General features: G+C 44.4%; 1 protein-coding gene across 9 annotated transcripts in view; it reads right to left on the reverse strand.

Moving 5' to 3' along the window:
* Positions 1–17,459, reverse strand: part of Iqck (IQ motif containing K) — a 201,444-nt gene that overhangs the window by 149,174 nt on the left and 34,811 nt on the right. For all 9 annotated transcript variants that reach the window (XM_040755662.1, XM_040755648.1, XM_040755660.1 and 6 more), the window contains exons 5-6: positions 3,441–3,493; positions 3,253–3,330 (exon numbers count right to left, since the gene is read on the reverse strand). In XM_040755662.1, coding sequence (XP_040611596.1) covers positions 3,253–3,330; positions 3,441–3,493 — 131 coding nt within the window. The remainder of the gene's footprint in view (positions 1–3,252; positions 3,331–3,440; positions 3,494–17,459) is intronic.

Below are 17,459 nucleotides of genomic sequence, written 5' to 3' on the forward strand. Positions count from 1 at the left end.
TCACTAGTAGCCACCTGTAACAAATGCCTCCAATCCAGCTGTGATCTCACATGACAATGGTATTGTGCTGTAGGCAGCTGGACTTTGACATTAAAATAAGACCCAGGTTCCCATGGAAGATGGCTCCCAGGCTGACAGACTGGAAGCAGTTAAGTGGAAGCAGATATATTTAGCATTACATCTCACAAGGGGTTGTCTGCTAAAGTCAGGCCAAGAAAGGAAACTCTCATTAAGTCAAAATAACCACTTCAAATGCCTTAAATTACCCATATGTATGTATTACTTCCTTCATGAGGTCAGTTTTCTCCCAGTCTGAGTACTGATCCTGGTAAGTTCCGGGTGGCAGATAAGGCAGCACAGTGGTGAACTGTGCTCTTGACAGGGCTGACGGGAGGCAGGCTGCCTGGGTTCAAGTCCCATCTCAGCTGCCGACTTACCACCCTGAGGAAAACTTACTCACCCTGTGCCTCAGTTCCTTTTCTGAAACGTGGGTGCTGCCGGGACATCAAGTGTTCCCCAGCAGCCATGAGCCCACCTGCACAGCCCAGACCACATTTCCTTGCAGGAGGTTAGGACGGGGCTCTGCAAGGAGGGGTGGCAAGGGTTAAGAACCTGTAAGCAGAGAAGGTTAAGAATGGGGTGGGGCGGGGCATCTCCTCATTTCCTGTGTGGTCGGATCTTGCTATTGTTTATCAGAGTGTGGCCACCCTGCATCAGGCCACATGAGTGGGGAGGAAGCACAGTGACCACTGTATTTCTCCAAGACTCTCTTCCTCCACTGTCAGCTTCCCGGTCTTAGCATCTATATCCAAGAGATGTGGGGAGATTAAAAGGGATCATACTCAAAAAAGCATCTAGCAAAGTGACTGCTCAATTAGACCAGTTATTATCACCTACAGGCAGGGTGACCTCTGATGCAGGTGACCTCTGACACAGGTGTCCTTTGATGCAGAGTGACTTCTACTCAATAGAGAATTCTAATCTGACTGTACTCTAAGATTACTCAGGAAGCTAGATTGATGTGTGCCTCTCATTCCTGCATTTGGGAAGCTGAGGCAGGAAGGTTGAAAGTTTGAGGCCAGCTTAGGCTATGGTAAGATTCTGTCTCAAAAACAGAAACCACAGCAAATAAACTGTACACAGAGGAAACTTTTGGAAACCAAATGAAAATAAAATGATTCTCAGGCCAGCCTGAAAGTTTGGATTAAACAGGCCTTGAGAGAAAGAAAGCTCTACAGATGATTTAACAATTCTTATTCTTACTGTTTGGTTTTGGGGACAAGGTCTCACTACATAGTCTGACTGACCTGAAACTCACTCTGTAGATGAGGCCTCAAACCCACAGAGATCTGCTTGCCTTTGTCTCCTAAGTGCTGAGATTAAAGGCACATTTCACCACGCCTGGCTTGCATTAGATGTTATATTTTGGTTGTGAGCTTAACCTTTAATGGCTGAGCCATTTCTATAGCCCTGGCTTGCAGATGATTTTTAAATGCAGACTGGGTAGAAAACCACAGGTTTTAGATCAGAGGTTCTCAACTGAAGTAATATGCCTTACATCTAGCTTTGAGACACTCATCTGTCTGCAGATATTCTGGAATATTCAAACTATAGGGGAAGGAGGGTTACCACTGGCATCTAGTAGGGAAAGGGCGTCAATGCTGCCAACATTACAACGCACATCACATCACAGCTCCCCACACAGCCAAAGTCCAAAGACCTGGGCAAAAGGTTGTTTCCCAGATCCTGTCTTCGTGTGCCTGAAGGACTCTGGTTCCTGCTTGCTTCGATGGCTCTTCCAGCTCCAGGGTACCCAGGAAGAACATGTCCCCTAAATTCTCAAATCCAAATCTGGACTCCACCCAGCTTGGCTGGCTCCAGGCCTGGGAAGGGTCTCCTGCCTCAAGACTTCCCTCTAGTGTTTTTGGTTAACGCCTGAATTACAATACTACACAAACTACCTCTGCATGTAAACATGTCTCTCTGCTCTGGGGCTTCCGCCCTAGTCTGTTCAATTCTGGTCTGGTTTCCTCCGCACCAAACTCTTTGAGTTATGGTGGGGAGGTGTTCCATGGGTTTTATTATGCTGTGTGAATTAGATTTCATCTTTATCATGCTCTTGGGCATCTCCTGGAAAGATAATGGAAACACAGAATACAAATGCCAGGGAAAACCAGAACATTGTGTCCCCAGCTGCAATGATAGCTGCTACTTCTCAGTGTGTTTGTTTCTATGATGTACCAAAGGATCCCAGGCAGCAAGTGACTAGGGATTAACAAGGATTCTCATGGAAAGTTTTGCATTTTGTTTTTAGGTTTATTGTATGTGTAAGGGTGTTTTGCTGCATGTTAAGTCTATGTACCACACGCGGGCTTGGTGCCTGCAGAGGTCAGAAATGGATCCCCTGGAATTGGAGTTACAGATGTTTGTTCACTGCCATGTGGGTGCTGGGAATGGAACCTGGGTCCTCTGCAAGAACAACAGGTGCCCTTAACCACTGAGCCACCTCTCAGAACCATGTAGCTCTGAATGGCCTGGGATTCACTGTGTGGAAGAGGCTGGCCTCAAATTCACAGAGACTGAGCTTAAGTTGGAGACCTGTGGGAGGGACTGCAGCTCTGCCAATAAATCATTTGTTATCTAGCATGTACAAGGCCCTTGGGCTCAAGCCTCACTATCAGAGAGATGGACAGAGACAGAGACTAGAAGGAAAAGTTATTCAGACTAAGAACTTCTTTTCTGTTTTACTTCTGAAGTGTTCCTGGGATATAACCAGTGTGTTGACAGAGCAAGCTTAGTCTGTGCTACAAATAGCCAGACAAGAGTCCCAAGCATAACTGACCTGGAGTCCTAGATGTAGTACATGAGTGAATTTCCTTATTCCAAAGAAAAGCATCATTACATAACCTTGAGATTAGGCGAGATGCCTCAGTGGCTAGAGCTGTGTAAGCATGAGGACCAGAGTTGGGTTCCCCAGAATCCACATAAATGCTGGGAAAGAGTGGTGGCTGCCTGTTCTTCAGTGCTCAGAAGGCAGACACAGAGGATTCCAGAGCAAGCTGGCTGCCCAGAGTGACCACGTCAGGAAGCGTCAATAACAAGGTGAATGGTGATCAGAGAGGACTCCAATGTTGACCTAAGCTTTTACATGTGGCCCTGCACACATGCAAACATACATACACACATGCATGCATACCAAACACACATACTTGTAATAGAAAAAAATGCTAGGCGTTAACTATTCACACTTACTGGTGTTCGAGCCATTTCTCTACAAATGGGATGGAGAAGAATTCTGTGAACGGTTCCCCTGCCCTCTTTGGATTCTGGCTTTGATTGACAAAAAAAAAAGATGAGAATTAAGTCAGTTGTTCTTCTATTGCAAATTAATACGATCAAATCCTTAGGGCCATTGAATAGTACTGATAGGAACAACTTACTTGTACAGCCACTCAGTCAGGAAATCACAGCCAATGAATTTGGTTCTCTTCCTCTAAAGAGAGAAGATAAAATTAAATTATATTCTTTACTCATATGGCTATGTAGCACAAAGAGAGAGGTTGATTGGTTACACCCCTTTTCATATGCATGGGTACATTATGATGTTTATAAGTATGTCAGCCAACAGTATATTTCTCTAGTCAACTTTGGAGAAAGCATTTTCTGACAGTAGGGACTAAAGAAAGGCAGTGAATGCACCTAGTAAGTGCTTATTACATGTTTCCTTGCTCTGTGCCTCAGGAGGCTGATTTTGAAATAGATTTATTTATTTATTTATATGTATGAGTATTTTGCCACATTCCTGGTGCCATCGGAGGTTAGATGAAGATGTCAAATCCATGTTGTGAGTCATGTTGGCACTGGGTACTGAATCTTGGTCTCTGCAAGAACAACAAGTGCTCTAACCACTGAACCATCTCTCCATCCCTGAAGAGGCTGATTTTATGGTTCATAACTGCTAGGAACTGGTGGGAAGGATTTTATTATAGATCACAACTTACTTTGAGTCTTATGTGACTTAGAGAGGACAAGCAGGATATATTCTGAGAGATGTAACCTTGGATGATTTCTGTGCAAACACCATAGACTAGGGCAGTGCCAACAGCACTAGGTGATGTGACCTCATTTGTGTGGTTAGCTATTGGGCCGTTGGCTGAAGCACAGGGCACATGGCACGTTGGCTCTTGGTTGAAGCGCATGACATATGGCGCATTGACTACTGAACGAAACACTAGGCACATGGCGCACTGTGTTTATTGAGTCCTTCAGTCTACTCAAGTCCACAGCTAGACTTCAGATCTGGCTATTACTTTCAAAGGTGGAGGGGAAAACATAAAAGTAAAAATTTAAAGAACCGAAAAGTGGACGTCAAGTACTTGGGGCCACTGTTCCTGTTAGCTGTACTCAGTACCCATCCTGCACCCCATCTCTGAACAGAAACCTTATTGCTTCCACACAGCTTCCAGTTAGACCAACAACTATTTCCTGGACTTCGGAGGGGAAAGGGACAAGTACAGGTTACAGTTCTGTCTTTACGAGATGTCTATGAACACTTTACTTTCCTGGTTTCGCCTGCCTGCTGTCCTCTGAAGCTCCCTTCTTCTTCTGGCCTGGAATACAGCTATGGGCCTAGAAGAGTAACAGTCCCCTCAAGTCCTGAGACCAAGACCCACACTCTCAGCCTGGCATGGTGATGCACCCTTAGGACATGGGGCAGGAAGACGAGGAGTCGGATGCTACCCCCAGCTACATGGTAAGTCTGAGGCCAGCCTGGGAAATAGGAAACCTTGCCTCAAACAAACAAACCAAAATATACACACTACAATGGAGCAGGAGTTAGGAGGAGCTGGGCCTTTGCTTTGCTGAATGCCTTAAGACATTGTGCCAGTTTGGGCCTGCACTATCCCTCTCTAGAGGTGTGAGGCAACATAAACTTCACTGGGTTTATTGCCACTCTTATCATTGCAGCAAATAGAGCCCTAGCTAGGAAGTCACAAGGGGAAACATTCTAGGGTATTGGGTCAAGCTGTGCTGAGGGTACAGCACTAGGCATCCTGTCTCCCGTTACTCCCTTCTTGTGGATGAAACAGAACCATCAGCTCCTGTCAGACAACTGTTAAGGGAACTGCGAATGGAGGATCCCTTTCTGAACTGTGTAGCAATTTCCTCTGAATTGAGATGTTCCATGCTTTAGACGTGCTCCTTAGGACTCAGGGAGCAGGGCTAGTGAGATGGCTCAATGGGCAAGGGTGCTTGCAGCCAAACCTAATTATCTGAGTTTGATACGCAGAATTCACATGCTGGAAGGGGAGTACTGACTCCCACAGTTGTCCTCTGACTCCATGCATAGGACTCAGGACGCCTCAGGAGCCCACGGGTTCACAGGGTCCCTCCTGTCAGACAAGCAGTAACAGACGCTGGGAAGGAGATTCCTGCAGCACAGGTGCCTTGAATGGTGCAGGAGACTCCAGGGATGAGATGTGTCAGCTGTGACCCATGCCACAGTATAAACTCACTGATTCACCAGGCTGGACCTAGGTGGAATGACTTACTTGGTTTGTCATTGGCGCTCAATCTGGAGTAAATGGTCATTTCCTCAGGTCACCCCAGGAAAAGTCAGAGAACCCCTTTTGACAGAGACTAAGAACCAAGTCAATCTAGAGGTACTGACAGTCATATTAGTAGCCCTCCCAAGAATGTAAAGCACTCTGGAAACTTTCTCTGTCCCTCTAGATACCCTACCCTACCCTACTCTACCCTACCTTACCCTATCCTACCCTGCTCTGTGATGCAGGGGGCTAGCTCATGTCAACCAGCATCCCTTATTAACCACCAGGGGGCTAGTTAACAGGAGGGATCAGCAGGAAATGTGGAGGGAGAGGAGGAAAGGGGTTGGATTGCACCTTCCCCAAGATTCCTCTGCTAGCATCCTAACACCCCCACCCCAATTCCTCAGACTATTAACTTATTTGGAAACAGAACTGGTGCAGATGGAATCAATTAATCCAAAACAGCCCCATCTAGTGAAGACAACCCAGAGATCCATTAACAGGACACTGTCAGGTAAACTGCAGTGGCAGACTCCCGATCACACTGTACTAGACCCTGGCCGGGCTACAGAAACTTAAGCTCCTGGAATTTGTCAGGTACAGGAGCCCCTCCTGCTCGCTCCCATTGTAGTGTGCCCAGGATGGAACTCAGAGCTCACTGTCTTATGCTAAACACACTAAGTTACACACCCTGTTGGAAGTTTCCCTTTTTGTCTCCAAATTGTCTGTGCTGGGTTGATTATTGTTTACATTTCTACTGTTTTAACTACTATATTTCATTTCTCCAATCACAAGCATCCTAAGGTGCCCCAGGAAGCCTTTTTCCATGTAGGAAAGGCTGTCCTACAGTTTCCTGATGAACCCCCATCTCACATCTCAGAAAGCAACAAGCCACAGATCATGTCTCCCTCCAGATTATCAGGTCTGGGGAGCAGGATGCACACCTCTCTTTCTGCCCTGGGCTTCATCACGTGCACTGTGTAGAGCAAGGGATCCAGAAGGGTTGAGTAAATGAATGAGGAAATGCTCCAGGAACAGTTCAAGGGTCACAACAAGAAAGATTCAGGTACAAGGATGTGGGCATTTCAAACGAAGAATTATTAGTATAATTCTGGAAACATTTCATTCACTTCTCACAATTTCTCTCTCTCTTTTCTCTTTTTGAGACAGAGTATCCCTTAAGCTGGCCTCAAACTAGCACTGTAGCAGAGGTTAAATAACCTTGAAATTTGGATACCTTTTCTCGGCCCCCTAAGTGGTGGGGTGAAAGGCATAAACTGCCATGCCTGGTTTGTGTGGTGCTGGGGACCAAGCCCAGAGCCTCAAGAATACCAGGTAAGCATTTAACCAACAGAGCTACTCCCCAGCTCAGCACAATATTTTCTTAGGGAAAATTTCCATCTGATTCCTTTTGTCTCCTTCCCTTACAGGCAGCCAATTTGGTTTTATAATCCTACAGAAAGCTGACAGCATTGCTGTGTAACTGATGGCCACTGAAAAGTAAAGTGCTGCTTGGGGTTTTTAAAGGAAGCGTTATCGGAGCTGTTGTAAAGGAAACCTGGTGGTGCCCGGATTGCTGGAGATTATTTGCTGTCTTCTACCTCGAAGCCAGCAGCTTTTATAAAGAAATCGAAACACTGTCAGCCAAGGGGATAAGATGAAAAGTGTTAAATCTTAGAAAGGGCTTGTTAGCTTGACATGTAATTTTTTCTCATTTTTTTTAGTTCTTTGAGAATTTGTAAGCATATTTTGATCACGATCATCCCCCTCTGTTCACCCCTCCCAGATCCACAACCCCTCTTTCCCAAGTTTACAACCTCCATCCCTCCCTCCCTCCCTCTCTCCCTCCTTTCCTCTCTTCCCTCCTTTCCTCCCTCCCTCCCTCTCTCTCTCTATGTGTGTGTGTGTGTGTGTGTGTGTGTGTGTGTGTGTGTGTTTTGCTTTTTAAAGGCTGTGCATGAAAGGGAGGACTCCCTTCAAAAAGCTACCTAAAAAGAAGAAAATGTTTGTTACAACAATGCAAATATGTAGCCAAGCATGAACTGCAGCCTAATGGCTTAAACAATGGAGCAACTATAAGACAGTAGTCTCCATCTGCCCACACACCACGCTTGTCCACTTGGCATTCATCGCACCGTTAGTGGTAAAGATTCTATGCCGAGAATGCAGCCTTGCTCACCCTGTTAAACAGACTTTGACATAGCCGTATGAAACTCATGCACAGATTTATTTGCTTTTGATGCAAAGAAATAAAGTGTGAGAGATGATATTTTCCTTCAGTTCTGGGCAGGCGTGGACGTGCCCTGCATACCCAGACATGTAGAACAGTGGGGTATTGTTCAGCTGTTGTTTAGTTTAAAAATTATCTGCTGGCGAGCTGAAAGGGAGAAGGGGAGGCAACTCAAGGGCTGTGGTGAGTGAAGAGATAAGAGAGGAAGTAATAGAAAAAGGAAAGCGCAAGGCTGAAGACGCTTGGGCTGCCAGGCTCCTAGGACGTGGGCAGACACAATGAATCTTTGACTGTTAAAAGCCACAAGTGTGCATATTTGTACAAGCAGAGCAAATGGGCAACCACAAAGTTAAAACATTGCTTTGTTGTTGTACGTTTGTTTTTGAGACTTGTGTAGTGAGCTCTTTCTAGGCCCCAAATCCTAAAAATAGAACAAAACCCAACAAAATCTATAGTTGGATGTGGGAGTAGATGGCAGAAACCAGAAGTTGGGAGGAGGAGGCAGGAGATCACGAGTTCGAGATCACATTTGGCTACACATGGGGCTGGAGACCAGCCTGGGACAGATACTTGAGACCCTTTTTCAAAAACAAACAAACAAAAATGTCAAGTTGGAAACACTCGTAAAACTGAAAAGGAAAAGAACAAGGGACAAGGCATACGCCATCACAAATCTGTAGTTTACTTTGAGTCCAAAGCGGCACACTGGAAGACAGAGGAAAGAACTGATGGGCTGGTGGATAGACACGTTGTGAAGCAAATAAAACAAAACATGCAGCTGTAACGGATACGTGGTAGGTATGTGGATTTGAAAAAAATGGTCATAAGATGGAAGGGGGAATATTGTTTTGTTTTGTTTTTTAAATGAATCTCAGGGCTGGAGAGATGGCTCAGTGGTTAAGAGCACTGGCTGTTCTTCCAAAGGTCCTGAGTTCGATTCCCAGCAACCACATGGTGGCTCACAAACATCTGTAATGAGATCTAGTGCCCTCTTCTGGTGTGCAGGTTTACATGCAGGCAGAACACTGTATACATAATAAATAAATAAATGTTAAAAAAAATAAATCTCAAAGAGAGAAAAGGCATATTTAACATGAGATCAATCCATAGAGTAGTCTATACCAGTTTTTACGCTGAGCACACACAGATGATAAACTAAAGAGCTGAAGGTTGGGAAGAGAAACTACTAACATTTGAAAACAATACTGCCACACCAAGAGATCACAGCTGGCTTTGGTTGTGCACAACTGTAATCCCAACACTCAGGAAAACACTCAGGAGACTAAGGTATGAGGATTGCCTGTTGGAGACCAGTCTCTATAGTAACGTCCTGTCTTAAAAAAATGTTCACCAACATAAAATGAATAAAGAAAGTGTGGTGCAGATATACAATGTGGAATTGTTTTTAGCTGTAAGGAAAAATGAAGTATGTCATTCGCAGGAAAATGATTACAATAGGAGATAATCACATTAGGCAAGTTTAGTCTGCCTTTAAGAAAAGTATCACATTTCCTCATTTGTGGGTCCTAGGTTTTATATAGATACTTAAGATATATACAGATGACATGGAAGTAGGAAAGGAATAGTGTAGGGGAAACAAATGGGACAACTGGGAGGGAGGAGTATGCACGGGGAAGGTAGCAGGGATATGGGGGTCACATCCAAGAAAGACAAATATCTCATGTTTTCCCTTATATGCGGAATTCAGGTTAAACACACAAGCATGATGTAAAAGCAGAAATAAGACTATTTGAGAAGAGGAAGGGGGCCAGCAGGAGGCTGGGGGAGACAAGAGGAGAAGATAAGGGAGGTGGAATATGGTCTAAGTATTATATGAACATGTCATAATAAAACATCATTTTATCAATGAATAAACACCGATAAAAGAACATTCTTCTCTAAAGACGTCATTGAGGCTTTCCAATCAAGCTGTGCTGGAAGATCTCCCATGGGACTCTTACATCTTAAAAAAAATTATTTTCTGGGTAAGTCATTTTGAATGAGGTTTTCTGTCACTTTCTGGAAAAGCTCTCAAAGCCAGTAACTTTAGGAAATACAGAAGCTTGGTTTTGCATAAATAACACCCAGTTATTATAAATAACATTCAGTTGAAACAGAGTCATGTAATTCTGCACTGGTCTTTATTGCTAAAGATATAAACATGCAACTTTTATTAAAAATTTATTACAGTAAAGCACCAACGTAATAGTGAGTGCCCACAATACTTTCAGGGATGTGCGGATGGGAAGAGTCCCAGGTGAAGTTTACAAGGCAGCCATTAAGTCAGCCATGTTTAATGTAGCTGTTCAATTACGTTCTGATCTCTCCTGCTCCAATTAAGATAATCAGAGGCACAGATAGCTGTCAAGGGACCGCTTCCGAATGTCAGGCCTCATCTTTTCAGGTATTTATATGTCCCTTGCTTGATCTCCTCCTGAGGAATACAAGCCAGTCCACGGTAGGATGGACCTGAGATGGCAGCCTCTCAGCCCCTTTGGAACACTGAAGGGCTCTTCTAACCACCACCCACCAATTGGTTTCCTGCCTTAAAACCATTTCCTTTTCCAACTCAGACAGACTGACCAGGGAAGGCAACACTAACAACACGAGATCAGGAGGGCCAAGGTGAACACAGATTGTGTAAGAGGGAGGCAGGACTCGATTCTACAGGAAGTCCTTCGTCAGGATCCAAACTCTGCAAACCTGGCTGCATGGTCTCATCTCCAGTGCACTCCAGGGTCTGGAGTGTGCCCTTCAAGGCCTGCTCTCTGCAATATCAAGACATGGGTAAAAAGCAGCCTTGGAAGGAGCTCCCATGATACACCTGTGTAGATCTATCTCCAGATGCCTGCCCCACACCAAGTTTACTCTTTTCCCAACCTGGACCCAGCTCCCCCTATCCCCACTCTGGCTTCTCATGTGCTGGCATTTGCCTCCTTTCAAGCAAGGCCCCTAATGACAAGAGTTTGTTCATACTGCTTGTCACATTCCTTTCTTCAATCCTCCCAGTGGTTTTGGGAAGACAGATACCAAAGCATCACTCTCCACATCTAAGAAAACCAGGGCTCATGCAGTTGATGGAATCTTCCTAGAAACCCAGGGCTAGCAAAAGCAGGAGAGGAGACACAAAACCAGGTGTCTGACTCCAGAACCTTGTCTTCCATCAGGGTACCAACACAGCCTCAGATGGCCTCTTCCTCAGATACTGGACTCAGTTCTAGCCTTCCATTTCAGGACTGTGCTGCCTAGTTTTATATGGACGTGACACAAGGTAGAGTTATCTGACAATAGGAAAAAATGCCTTCATAAGACTGGCCTGTAGGTAAGTATGTGGGTTATTATCTCAATTAACGATGGCTGTGGGACAGAACCAGGACCACCCCCACCCTATTGAAGGTGGTGCCATCCTTAGGCTCTGTAAGAAAGCAGGCTGAGCAAGCCATGAGGAACAAGCCAGTAAATAGCACCCTCCATAGCCTTTGCTTCAGTTCCTGCCTCCTGGTTCTTGCCTTAAGTTCCCTGGATGATGGACAAGAAGCAAGTTTGTCCTTCCTCTCCAAGTTGCTCTTGGCCATGGTGTCTTAACACAAAATAGAATCCCTAAGACTAGGACCAACTAACTTCCCTTTTTCAAGTTAGTTTTGTCATTTTATCATTACATGTCCCTATATATGCCAAATACTGAGCTGACACTAAATTTAAACACATCTTCTTACTGAATTCTCACACATACTTTCTTGTATAAAGAAATTGGGATAATCTGTACTTTAAAGAGGAAGAAACTGCCGGGTGTTGGTGGTGCACACCTTTAATCCCAGCACTTGGGAGGCAGAGGCAGGTGAATCTCTGTGAGTTCGAGGCCAGCCTGGTCTACAGAGCGAGTTCCAGGACAGCCTCCAAAACAATACAGAGAAACCCTGTCTCGAAAAACCAAAAAAAAAAAAAAGAGGAAGAAACTACATCTTAGAAGATTAAGGTCACAACGCTTTCAGGTCTACCTCTCATATAGCAGCTACAGCAACACGAAAGATCACAGCTGGACAGCAAGCACATTTGTAACCCAGCACTCCAGAGCACAGAGACAGGAAGAGTATGTCTAAGGCAGCCTGGGCTGCAGACTCTGTCTGAATATAATCCAATGCATCCCATTGTCACTCTCTCTTTTTTCCAGGGGTTTCCACTGTTCAGACAAGTTTTCAAGAGAAGAGTGAGTCTGGAGAGAGCAGAGGTCCCGAGGGTGAATCTGTTGTTTTGATAAATGGTCCTGCTGACAAACTGCCTCCTATCATAGATCAGTGCTGCTCCCAACTCTGGCCAGAGAAACTTCTTTCTGTAGTGGGCAACAATTTTAAGTGTGCTAACTCTTAAGTAACTCAGCTCTTAGCTGTGGCTCAGTCATCTACATCAACCTCCCAGACCCAAGGCTCAGGGAACACTGAGGAAAAGAGGACAGAAAGAATGTTATGAGCCACAGATGGGGAGGAGAGCTGTGAAACGCTGGTTTCTGGACACGGCATGGCTATGGCACTAACAGGAGCGGTGTCCTGCACAAGATCAAGTCAATGTAAATCCCAGCATGTGTCTGGAAGGGCCCTGAGGCCCTACTCCTAGAGCAGGGGTGACTGGCAGTCAAGAGCTGCTGGAAGAAGGAGGCTCTCCTTTGGGAATATGGCCATTGCTAGCACATGCCCCAGTCTGCCGATGGCCACATGTGCGTGTGGCCGGGAAGTTATTAGTAACACTAACACACAAAAAAGAAGAAATAAGATACAGTGAGGTAGGGTAAGGCCATAGGGGGCATTGGAAGGAGATATTGTTGGGTGGTATGATCAAAATATATTGTAAAAAATATCGCAATTCCTCTAAAATCAGGAACAAAACAAGGCTGTCCACTCTCTCCATACCTTTTCAACATGGTACTTGAAGTTCTAGCTATTGCCATACGACAACAAAGGGGGATCAAGGGGATACAAATTGGGAAGGAAGAGGTCAAACTTTCACTGTTTGCAGACGATATGATAGTTTACATCAATGACCCAAAGAACTCTACCAGGGAACTCTTACAGCTGATTAACACCTTCAGCAAAGTGGCAGGCTACAAGATCAACTCAAGAAAATCAGTAGCCCTACTATATACAGATGATAAAAGGGCTGAAAGAGAAATCAGAGAAACATCACCCTTTACAATTGCCACAAACAACATAAAATACCTTGGGGTAACGCTAACCAAACAAGTGAAAGACCTGTATCGTAAGAACTTTGAATCTTTAAAGAAAGAAATTAAAGAAGCCCTCAGAAAATGGAAAGATCTCCCATGCTCTTGGATAGGTAGGATCAATGTAGTAAAAATGGCAATCCTGCCAAAAGCAATCTACAGATTCAATGCAATCCCCATTAAAATCCCAGCACAATTCTTCACAGACCTTGAAAGAACAATAATCAACTTTGTATGGAAAAACAAAAGACCCAGGATAGCCAAAACAACCCTGTTCAACAAGGCAATGTCCGGAGGCATCACCATCCCTGACCTCAAGCTCTATTACAGAGCTATAGTCCTGAAAACAGCTTGGTATTGGCACAAAAATAGACAGGTAGATCAATGGAATCTAATTGAAAACCCGGGTATTAACCCACACATGTACGAACATCTGATCTTTGACAAAGAAGCTAAAAATATACAATGGAATAAAGAAAGCATCTTCAACAAATGGTGCTGGCATAATTGGAGACTGGCATGTAGAAGAATGCGGATCGATCCATGTTTATCGCCATGCACAAAACTTAAGTCCAAATGGATCAAAGACCTCAACATAAATCCAGCCACACTGAACCTCTTAGAAGAGAAAGTGGGTGGTACCCTTGAACGAATTGGTACAGGAGACAGCTTCCTGAACATAACACCAGTAGCACAGACAGTGAGATCAACAATTAATAAATGGGACCTACTAAAACTGAGAAGCTTCTGTAAGGCAAAGGACACAGTCAGCAAGACAAAAAGGCAGCCCACAGAATGGGAAAAAATATTCACTAATCCCACATCTGACAGAGGGTTGATCTCCAAAATTTACAAAGAACTCAAGAAGCAAGTCTCCAAAACACCAAAGAACCCTATTAAAAAGTGGGCTGCAGAACTAAATAGAGAGTTTTCAATAGAGGAGTCTAAAATGGCTGAGAGGCACTTGAGAAAGTGCTCAACATCCTTAGCCATCCGGGAAATGCAAATCAAAACAACTCTGATATACCATCTCACTCCTGTCAGAATGGCTAAAATCAAAAACACCAATGACAATTTATGCTGGAGAGGATGTGGTGAAAGGGGACACTCCTCCATTGCTGGTGGGAGTGCCAACTGGTTCAGCCACTTTGGAAATCAGTATGGAGATTCCTCAGAAAAATGGGAATAAACCTACCACAAGACCCAGCAACTCCACTCTTAGGCATATATCCAAAAGATGCCCATTCATACAACAAAGATGTCTGTTCCACTATGTTCATAGCAGCTTTATTTGTAATAGCCAGAACTTGGAAGCAACCTAGATGTCCCTCACCCGAAGAGTGGATAGAGAAAATGTGGTACATCTACACAATGGAGTACTATTCAGCAGAAAAAAATAATGGAATCATGAGATTTGAAGGCAAATGGATGACACTAGAAGAAACCATCCTGAGTGAGGTAACCCAGTCACAAAAAGAGAAACATGGCATGTACTCTCTCATATATGGATTTTAGACATAGATCTGGGGAGTGCCAGCCTACAATCCTATGGCCAGAGAGTCTGGGAAACAGAAACTTCATTTAGTGGCTGATCGAAGAAGAGGCAGACTCCCTTGGTTAAGTACTGAGCTGAACTCAAGAAAGCCAGTAACAGAGAGGGAGGACTGATGATCAAAGGGATTAAGACTGGGCTGGTTTAACCCCCAGAAACAGCTGACCAGACAAAGGTTAACTCTTGAATCCCAGGCATCAGCCTGGGAATCCAGCATGGGACTGATCAAGACCCCCTGAATCTGGGTGTCAGTGAGGAGGCCTAGGGAATCTATTGAGCCTTGGGCAGCAGATCAGTACCCATCCCAAGTATACACACGGACTTTGGACTCCCATAGAACAATGTGAGGTGCACTCTCACCCTCACCCTGAACTCTTGGGGAAGGGTCTAGGCCCTGCCCTATATGAAATGACAGACTATGGACACCCCCATGGAGGGCCTCACCCTCCCTGGGGGAATGAGGGGATAAAGGGGGGTTGGGGGGAAGGAATGGGAGAGGGACCTGGAACTGACTTGTGAAGCAACCTCATTCTAAATTTAAACTGGAAATACAAAAGAAAAAAGAAAAAAAATATATGAAACTTTCAAAGAACAAATAAAAAATGTTTTTAAAGAAGGCTGGGATACGTTCAGGTTTTTATTTTGTTATATTTGTTCACAATCTGTAATTCTGAAAGGCATCTTCACAGTGAATTTCCAGCCTCTGAGATCATCACTACTCCTAACAGTTAGGCCCTAAGTTAGTGGTTCTCAGCCTTCCTAATGCTGCAACCATCTAATACAATTCCTCATGTTATGGTGAACCCAACCATAAAATCATTTCACTGCTGCTTCATAACTGTTTTGCTACTGTTATTAATTGTAATGTAAATATCTGATATGTGACCCCTGTGAAAAGGTCATTGGACCCCCAGAGGGGTCACGACCCACAAGTTGAGAACCACTCCTTTCAGTTTTACTCACGTATATCACTTTTTAGAAGGGACTATGATTGAGAATCCCTTTTTCCAAAATGCTTTGTGACCAGAACTGCTTTGAGTTTCATAGTTTGGGGATCTGTGAAAATCTTGGGATGTCAGTCTAAACATGAACAAACTAATTTATGATCCCTACATACCTTATATACATAACCTGAAAGTAATTATATGTGATAATTTAAAATAATTTTACATGTCAGTTTCATGGTATATGTCTTAGTTAGGGTTTCTACTGCTGTGATGAAACACCATGATCAAAAGCATCTTGGGGAGGAGAGGGTTTATTTGGCTAACATTTCCACATCATAGTTCATCACTGAAGGAAGTCAGGACAGGAACTCAAACAGGGCAAGGACCTGGAAGCAGGAACTGATGCACAGGCCATGGAGAAGCACTGTTTACTGGCTTGATCCCCATGGCTTGCTCAGCCTACTTCTTCTAGAACCCAGAACCACCAGCCCAGGGATGACACCACCATGGGCTGGGCTCTCCCCCATCAATCGGTAATTTTAAAAATGCCCTATAGGCTTGTCTGCAGCCTGATATTATGGAGACATTTTCTCAATCGAGGCTCCCTCCTCTCAGATGACTTTAGCTTGTGTCAAGCTGACATAAAACTATCCTGCACAGTATAGAACGTTCCCCTGTGACATCATGTTGGTGTTCAAAGTTTCAGATATTGGGGCCGGGGAAGGAGCTTGGTTGATACAATCCTTGATTGGCATGCAGGAGGCCTTGGGCTTGATGCCCAATGTTGTATAAAGCTAGGAGTGGTGGCTCATGCCCATAATCTCAGCGCTTGGGAGGTGGAGGCAGGAGGAGCAGAAGTCTAAGGCCAACCGGCCAACCTGTGCTAGAGACTCTGAGAAGAAAGAAGTTACACATTTTGGATTTTCACATTAGAAATGCTCCATTTGGGGGTTTAGAGTGACAAGAGTCCTTCCTTGTCTGTCTACACTATCTAAAGAGCAGTGTGTAGTGGCACATGCCTGCCTTCAATGGATTTTTTCTTAAGTATATCTTCAGCAGGATGTCATCTACCATTCATTCAGGTAAACCTACAGACAACAAGAGCCATGAGGGAGTAACATTCCCCTTACAGATTTTCTGTTTTCCAAATAGTTAATGTATGTTTAGTATTTTTAATTTCTTTTTATTATTTTATGTGGATGAATGACTTCTGTATGTATGTCTGTGCTTCACATGAATACCTGATACCTGTGAAGGGTGTTGCATCCCCTAGATCTGGAGTTACGGATGGTTGTTAAATGAGAACATGATTGTTCCAAGGTATGGTTGAGGAAAAGGAATTTATTGTAGATATGAGAGAGAGAACAGTCAGAGCATCTGAAGAGTCCAGACTGAACCAGGCCATGAGAAGAGAGGAGGAGAAAGAGGAGTGAGAGAGAGAGAGAAGAGAGAGCAAGTGGACTGAGAGAGGAGCCAAGAAACACATGGCTAAAATGTCAGGGTTATATAGGAAATGAGAAGCTGGGGGGAGGGAAGCAAAGCCCCTGGGCTGGAGAGGTTTACACAGGAGGAATGGTGAGAAGAGTTGGCATAGGTACTGAGTGAGTCTGAAGGTCTGCATGCATTTTGGTATGCTAATAGGCACCGCAGTTGACCATTTGTCCCAGGTTTCGAACAAATAGGACCTACCAGTTATGAGCCATCAAGTGAGTGCTGGGAACAGAACCCATGCCCTCTGGAACTGCTGCCAAAGTTCTTAATCACTGAGCCATCTCTTCAGCTCCTGAGCATTTTCTTTCTAAGCATGTGTGTGTGTGTGTGTGTGTGTGTGTGTGTGTGTGTGTGTGTGTGTGTGTGTGTGTGTTAGCTGAACAGACACACAAATGAACAAATGAACGTAGCCAAGACTGGACAGACCTCCCAGGCAAGTCCAGCCCCATTGCTCCCGATTCATAGAATAAATGAT

The sequence above is a fragment of the Mesocricetus auratus genome, unplaced genomic scaffold (assembly GCF_017639785.1).
Source record: "Mesocricetus auratus isolate SY011 unplaced genomic scaffold, BCM_Maur_2.0 Super-Scaffold_4256, whole genome shotgun sequence".
NCBI classification, from domain to species: domain Eukaryota; kingdom Metazoa; phylum Chordata; class Mammalia; order Rodentia; family Cricetidae; genus Mesocricetus; species Mesocricetus auratus.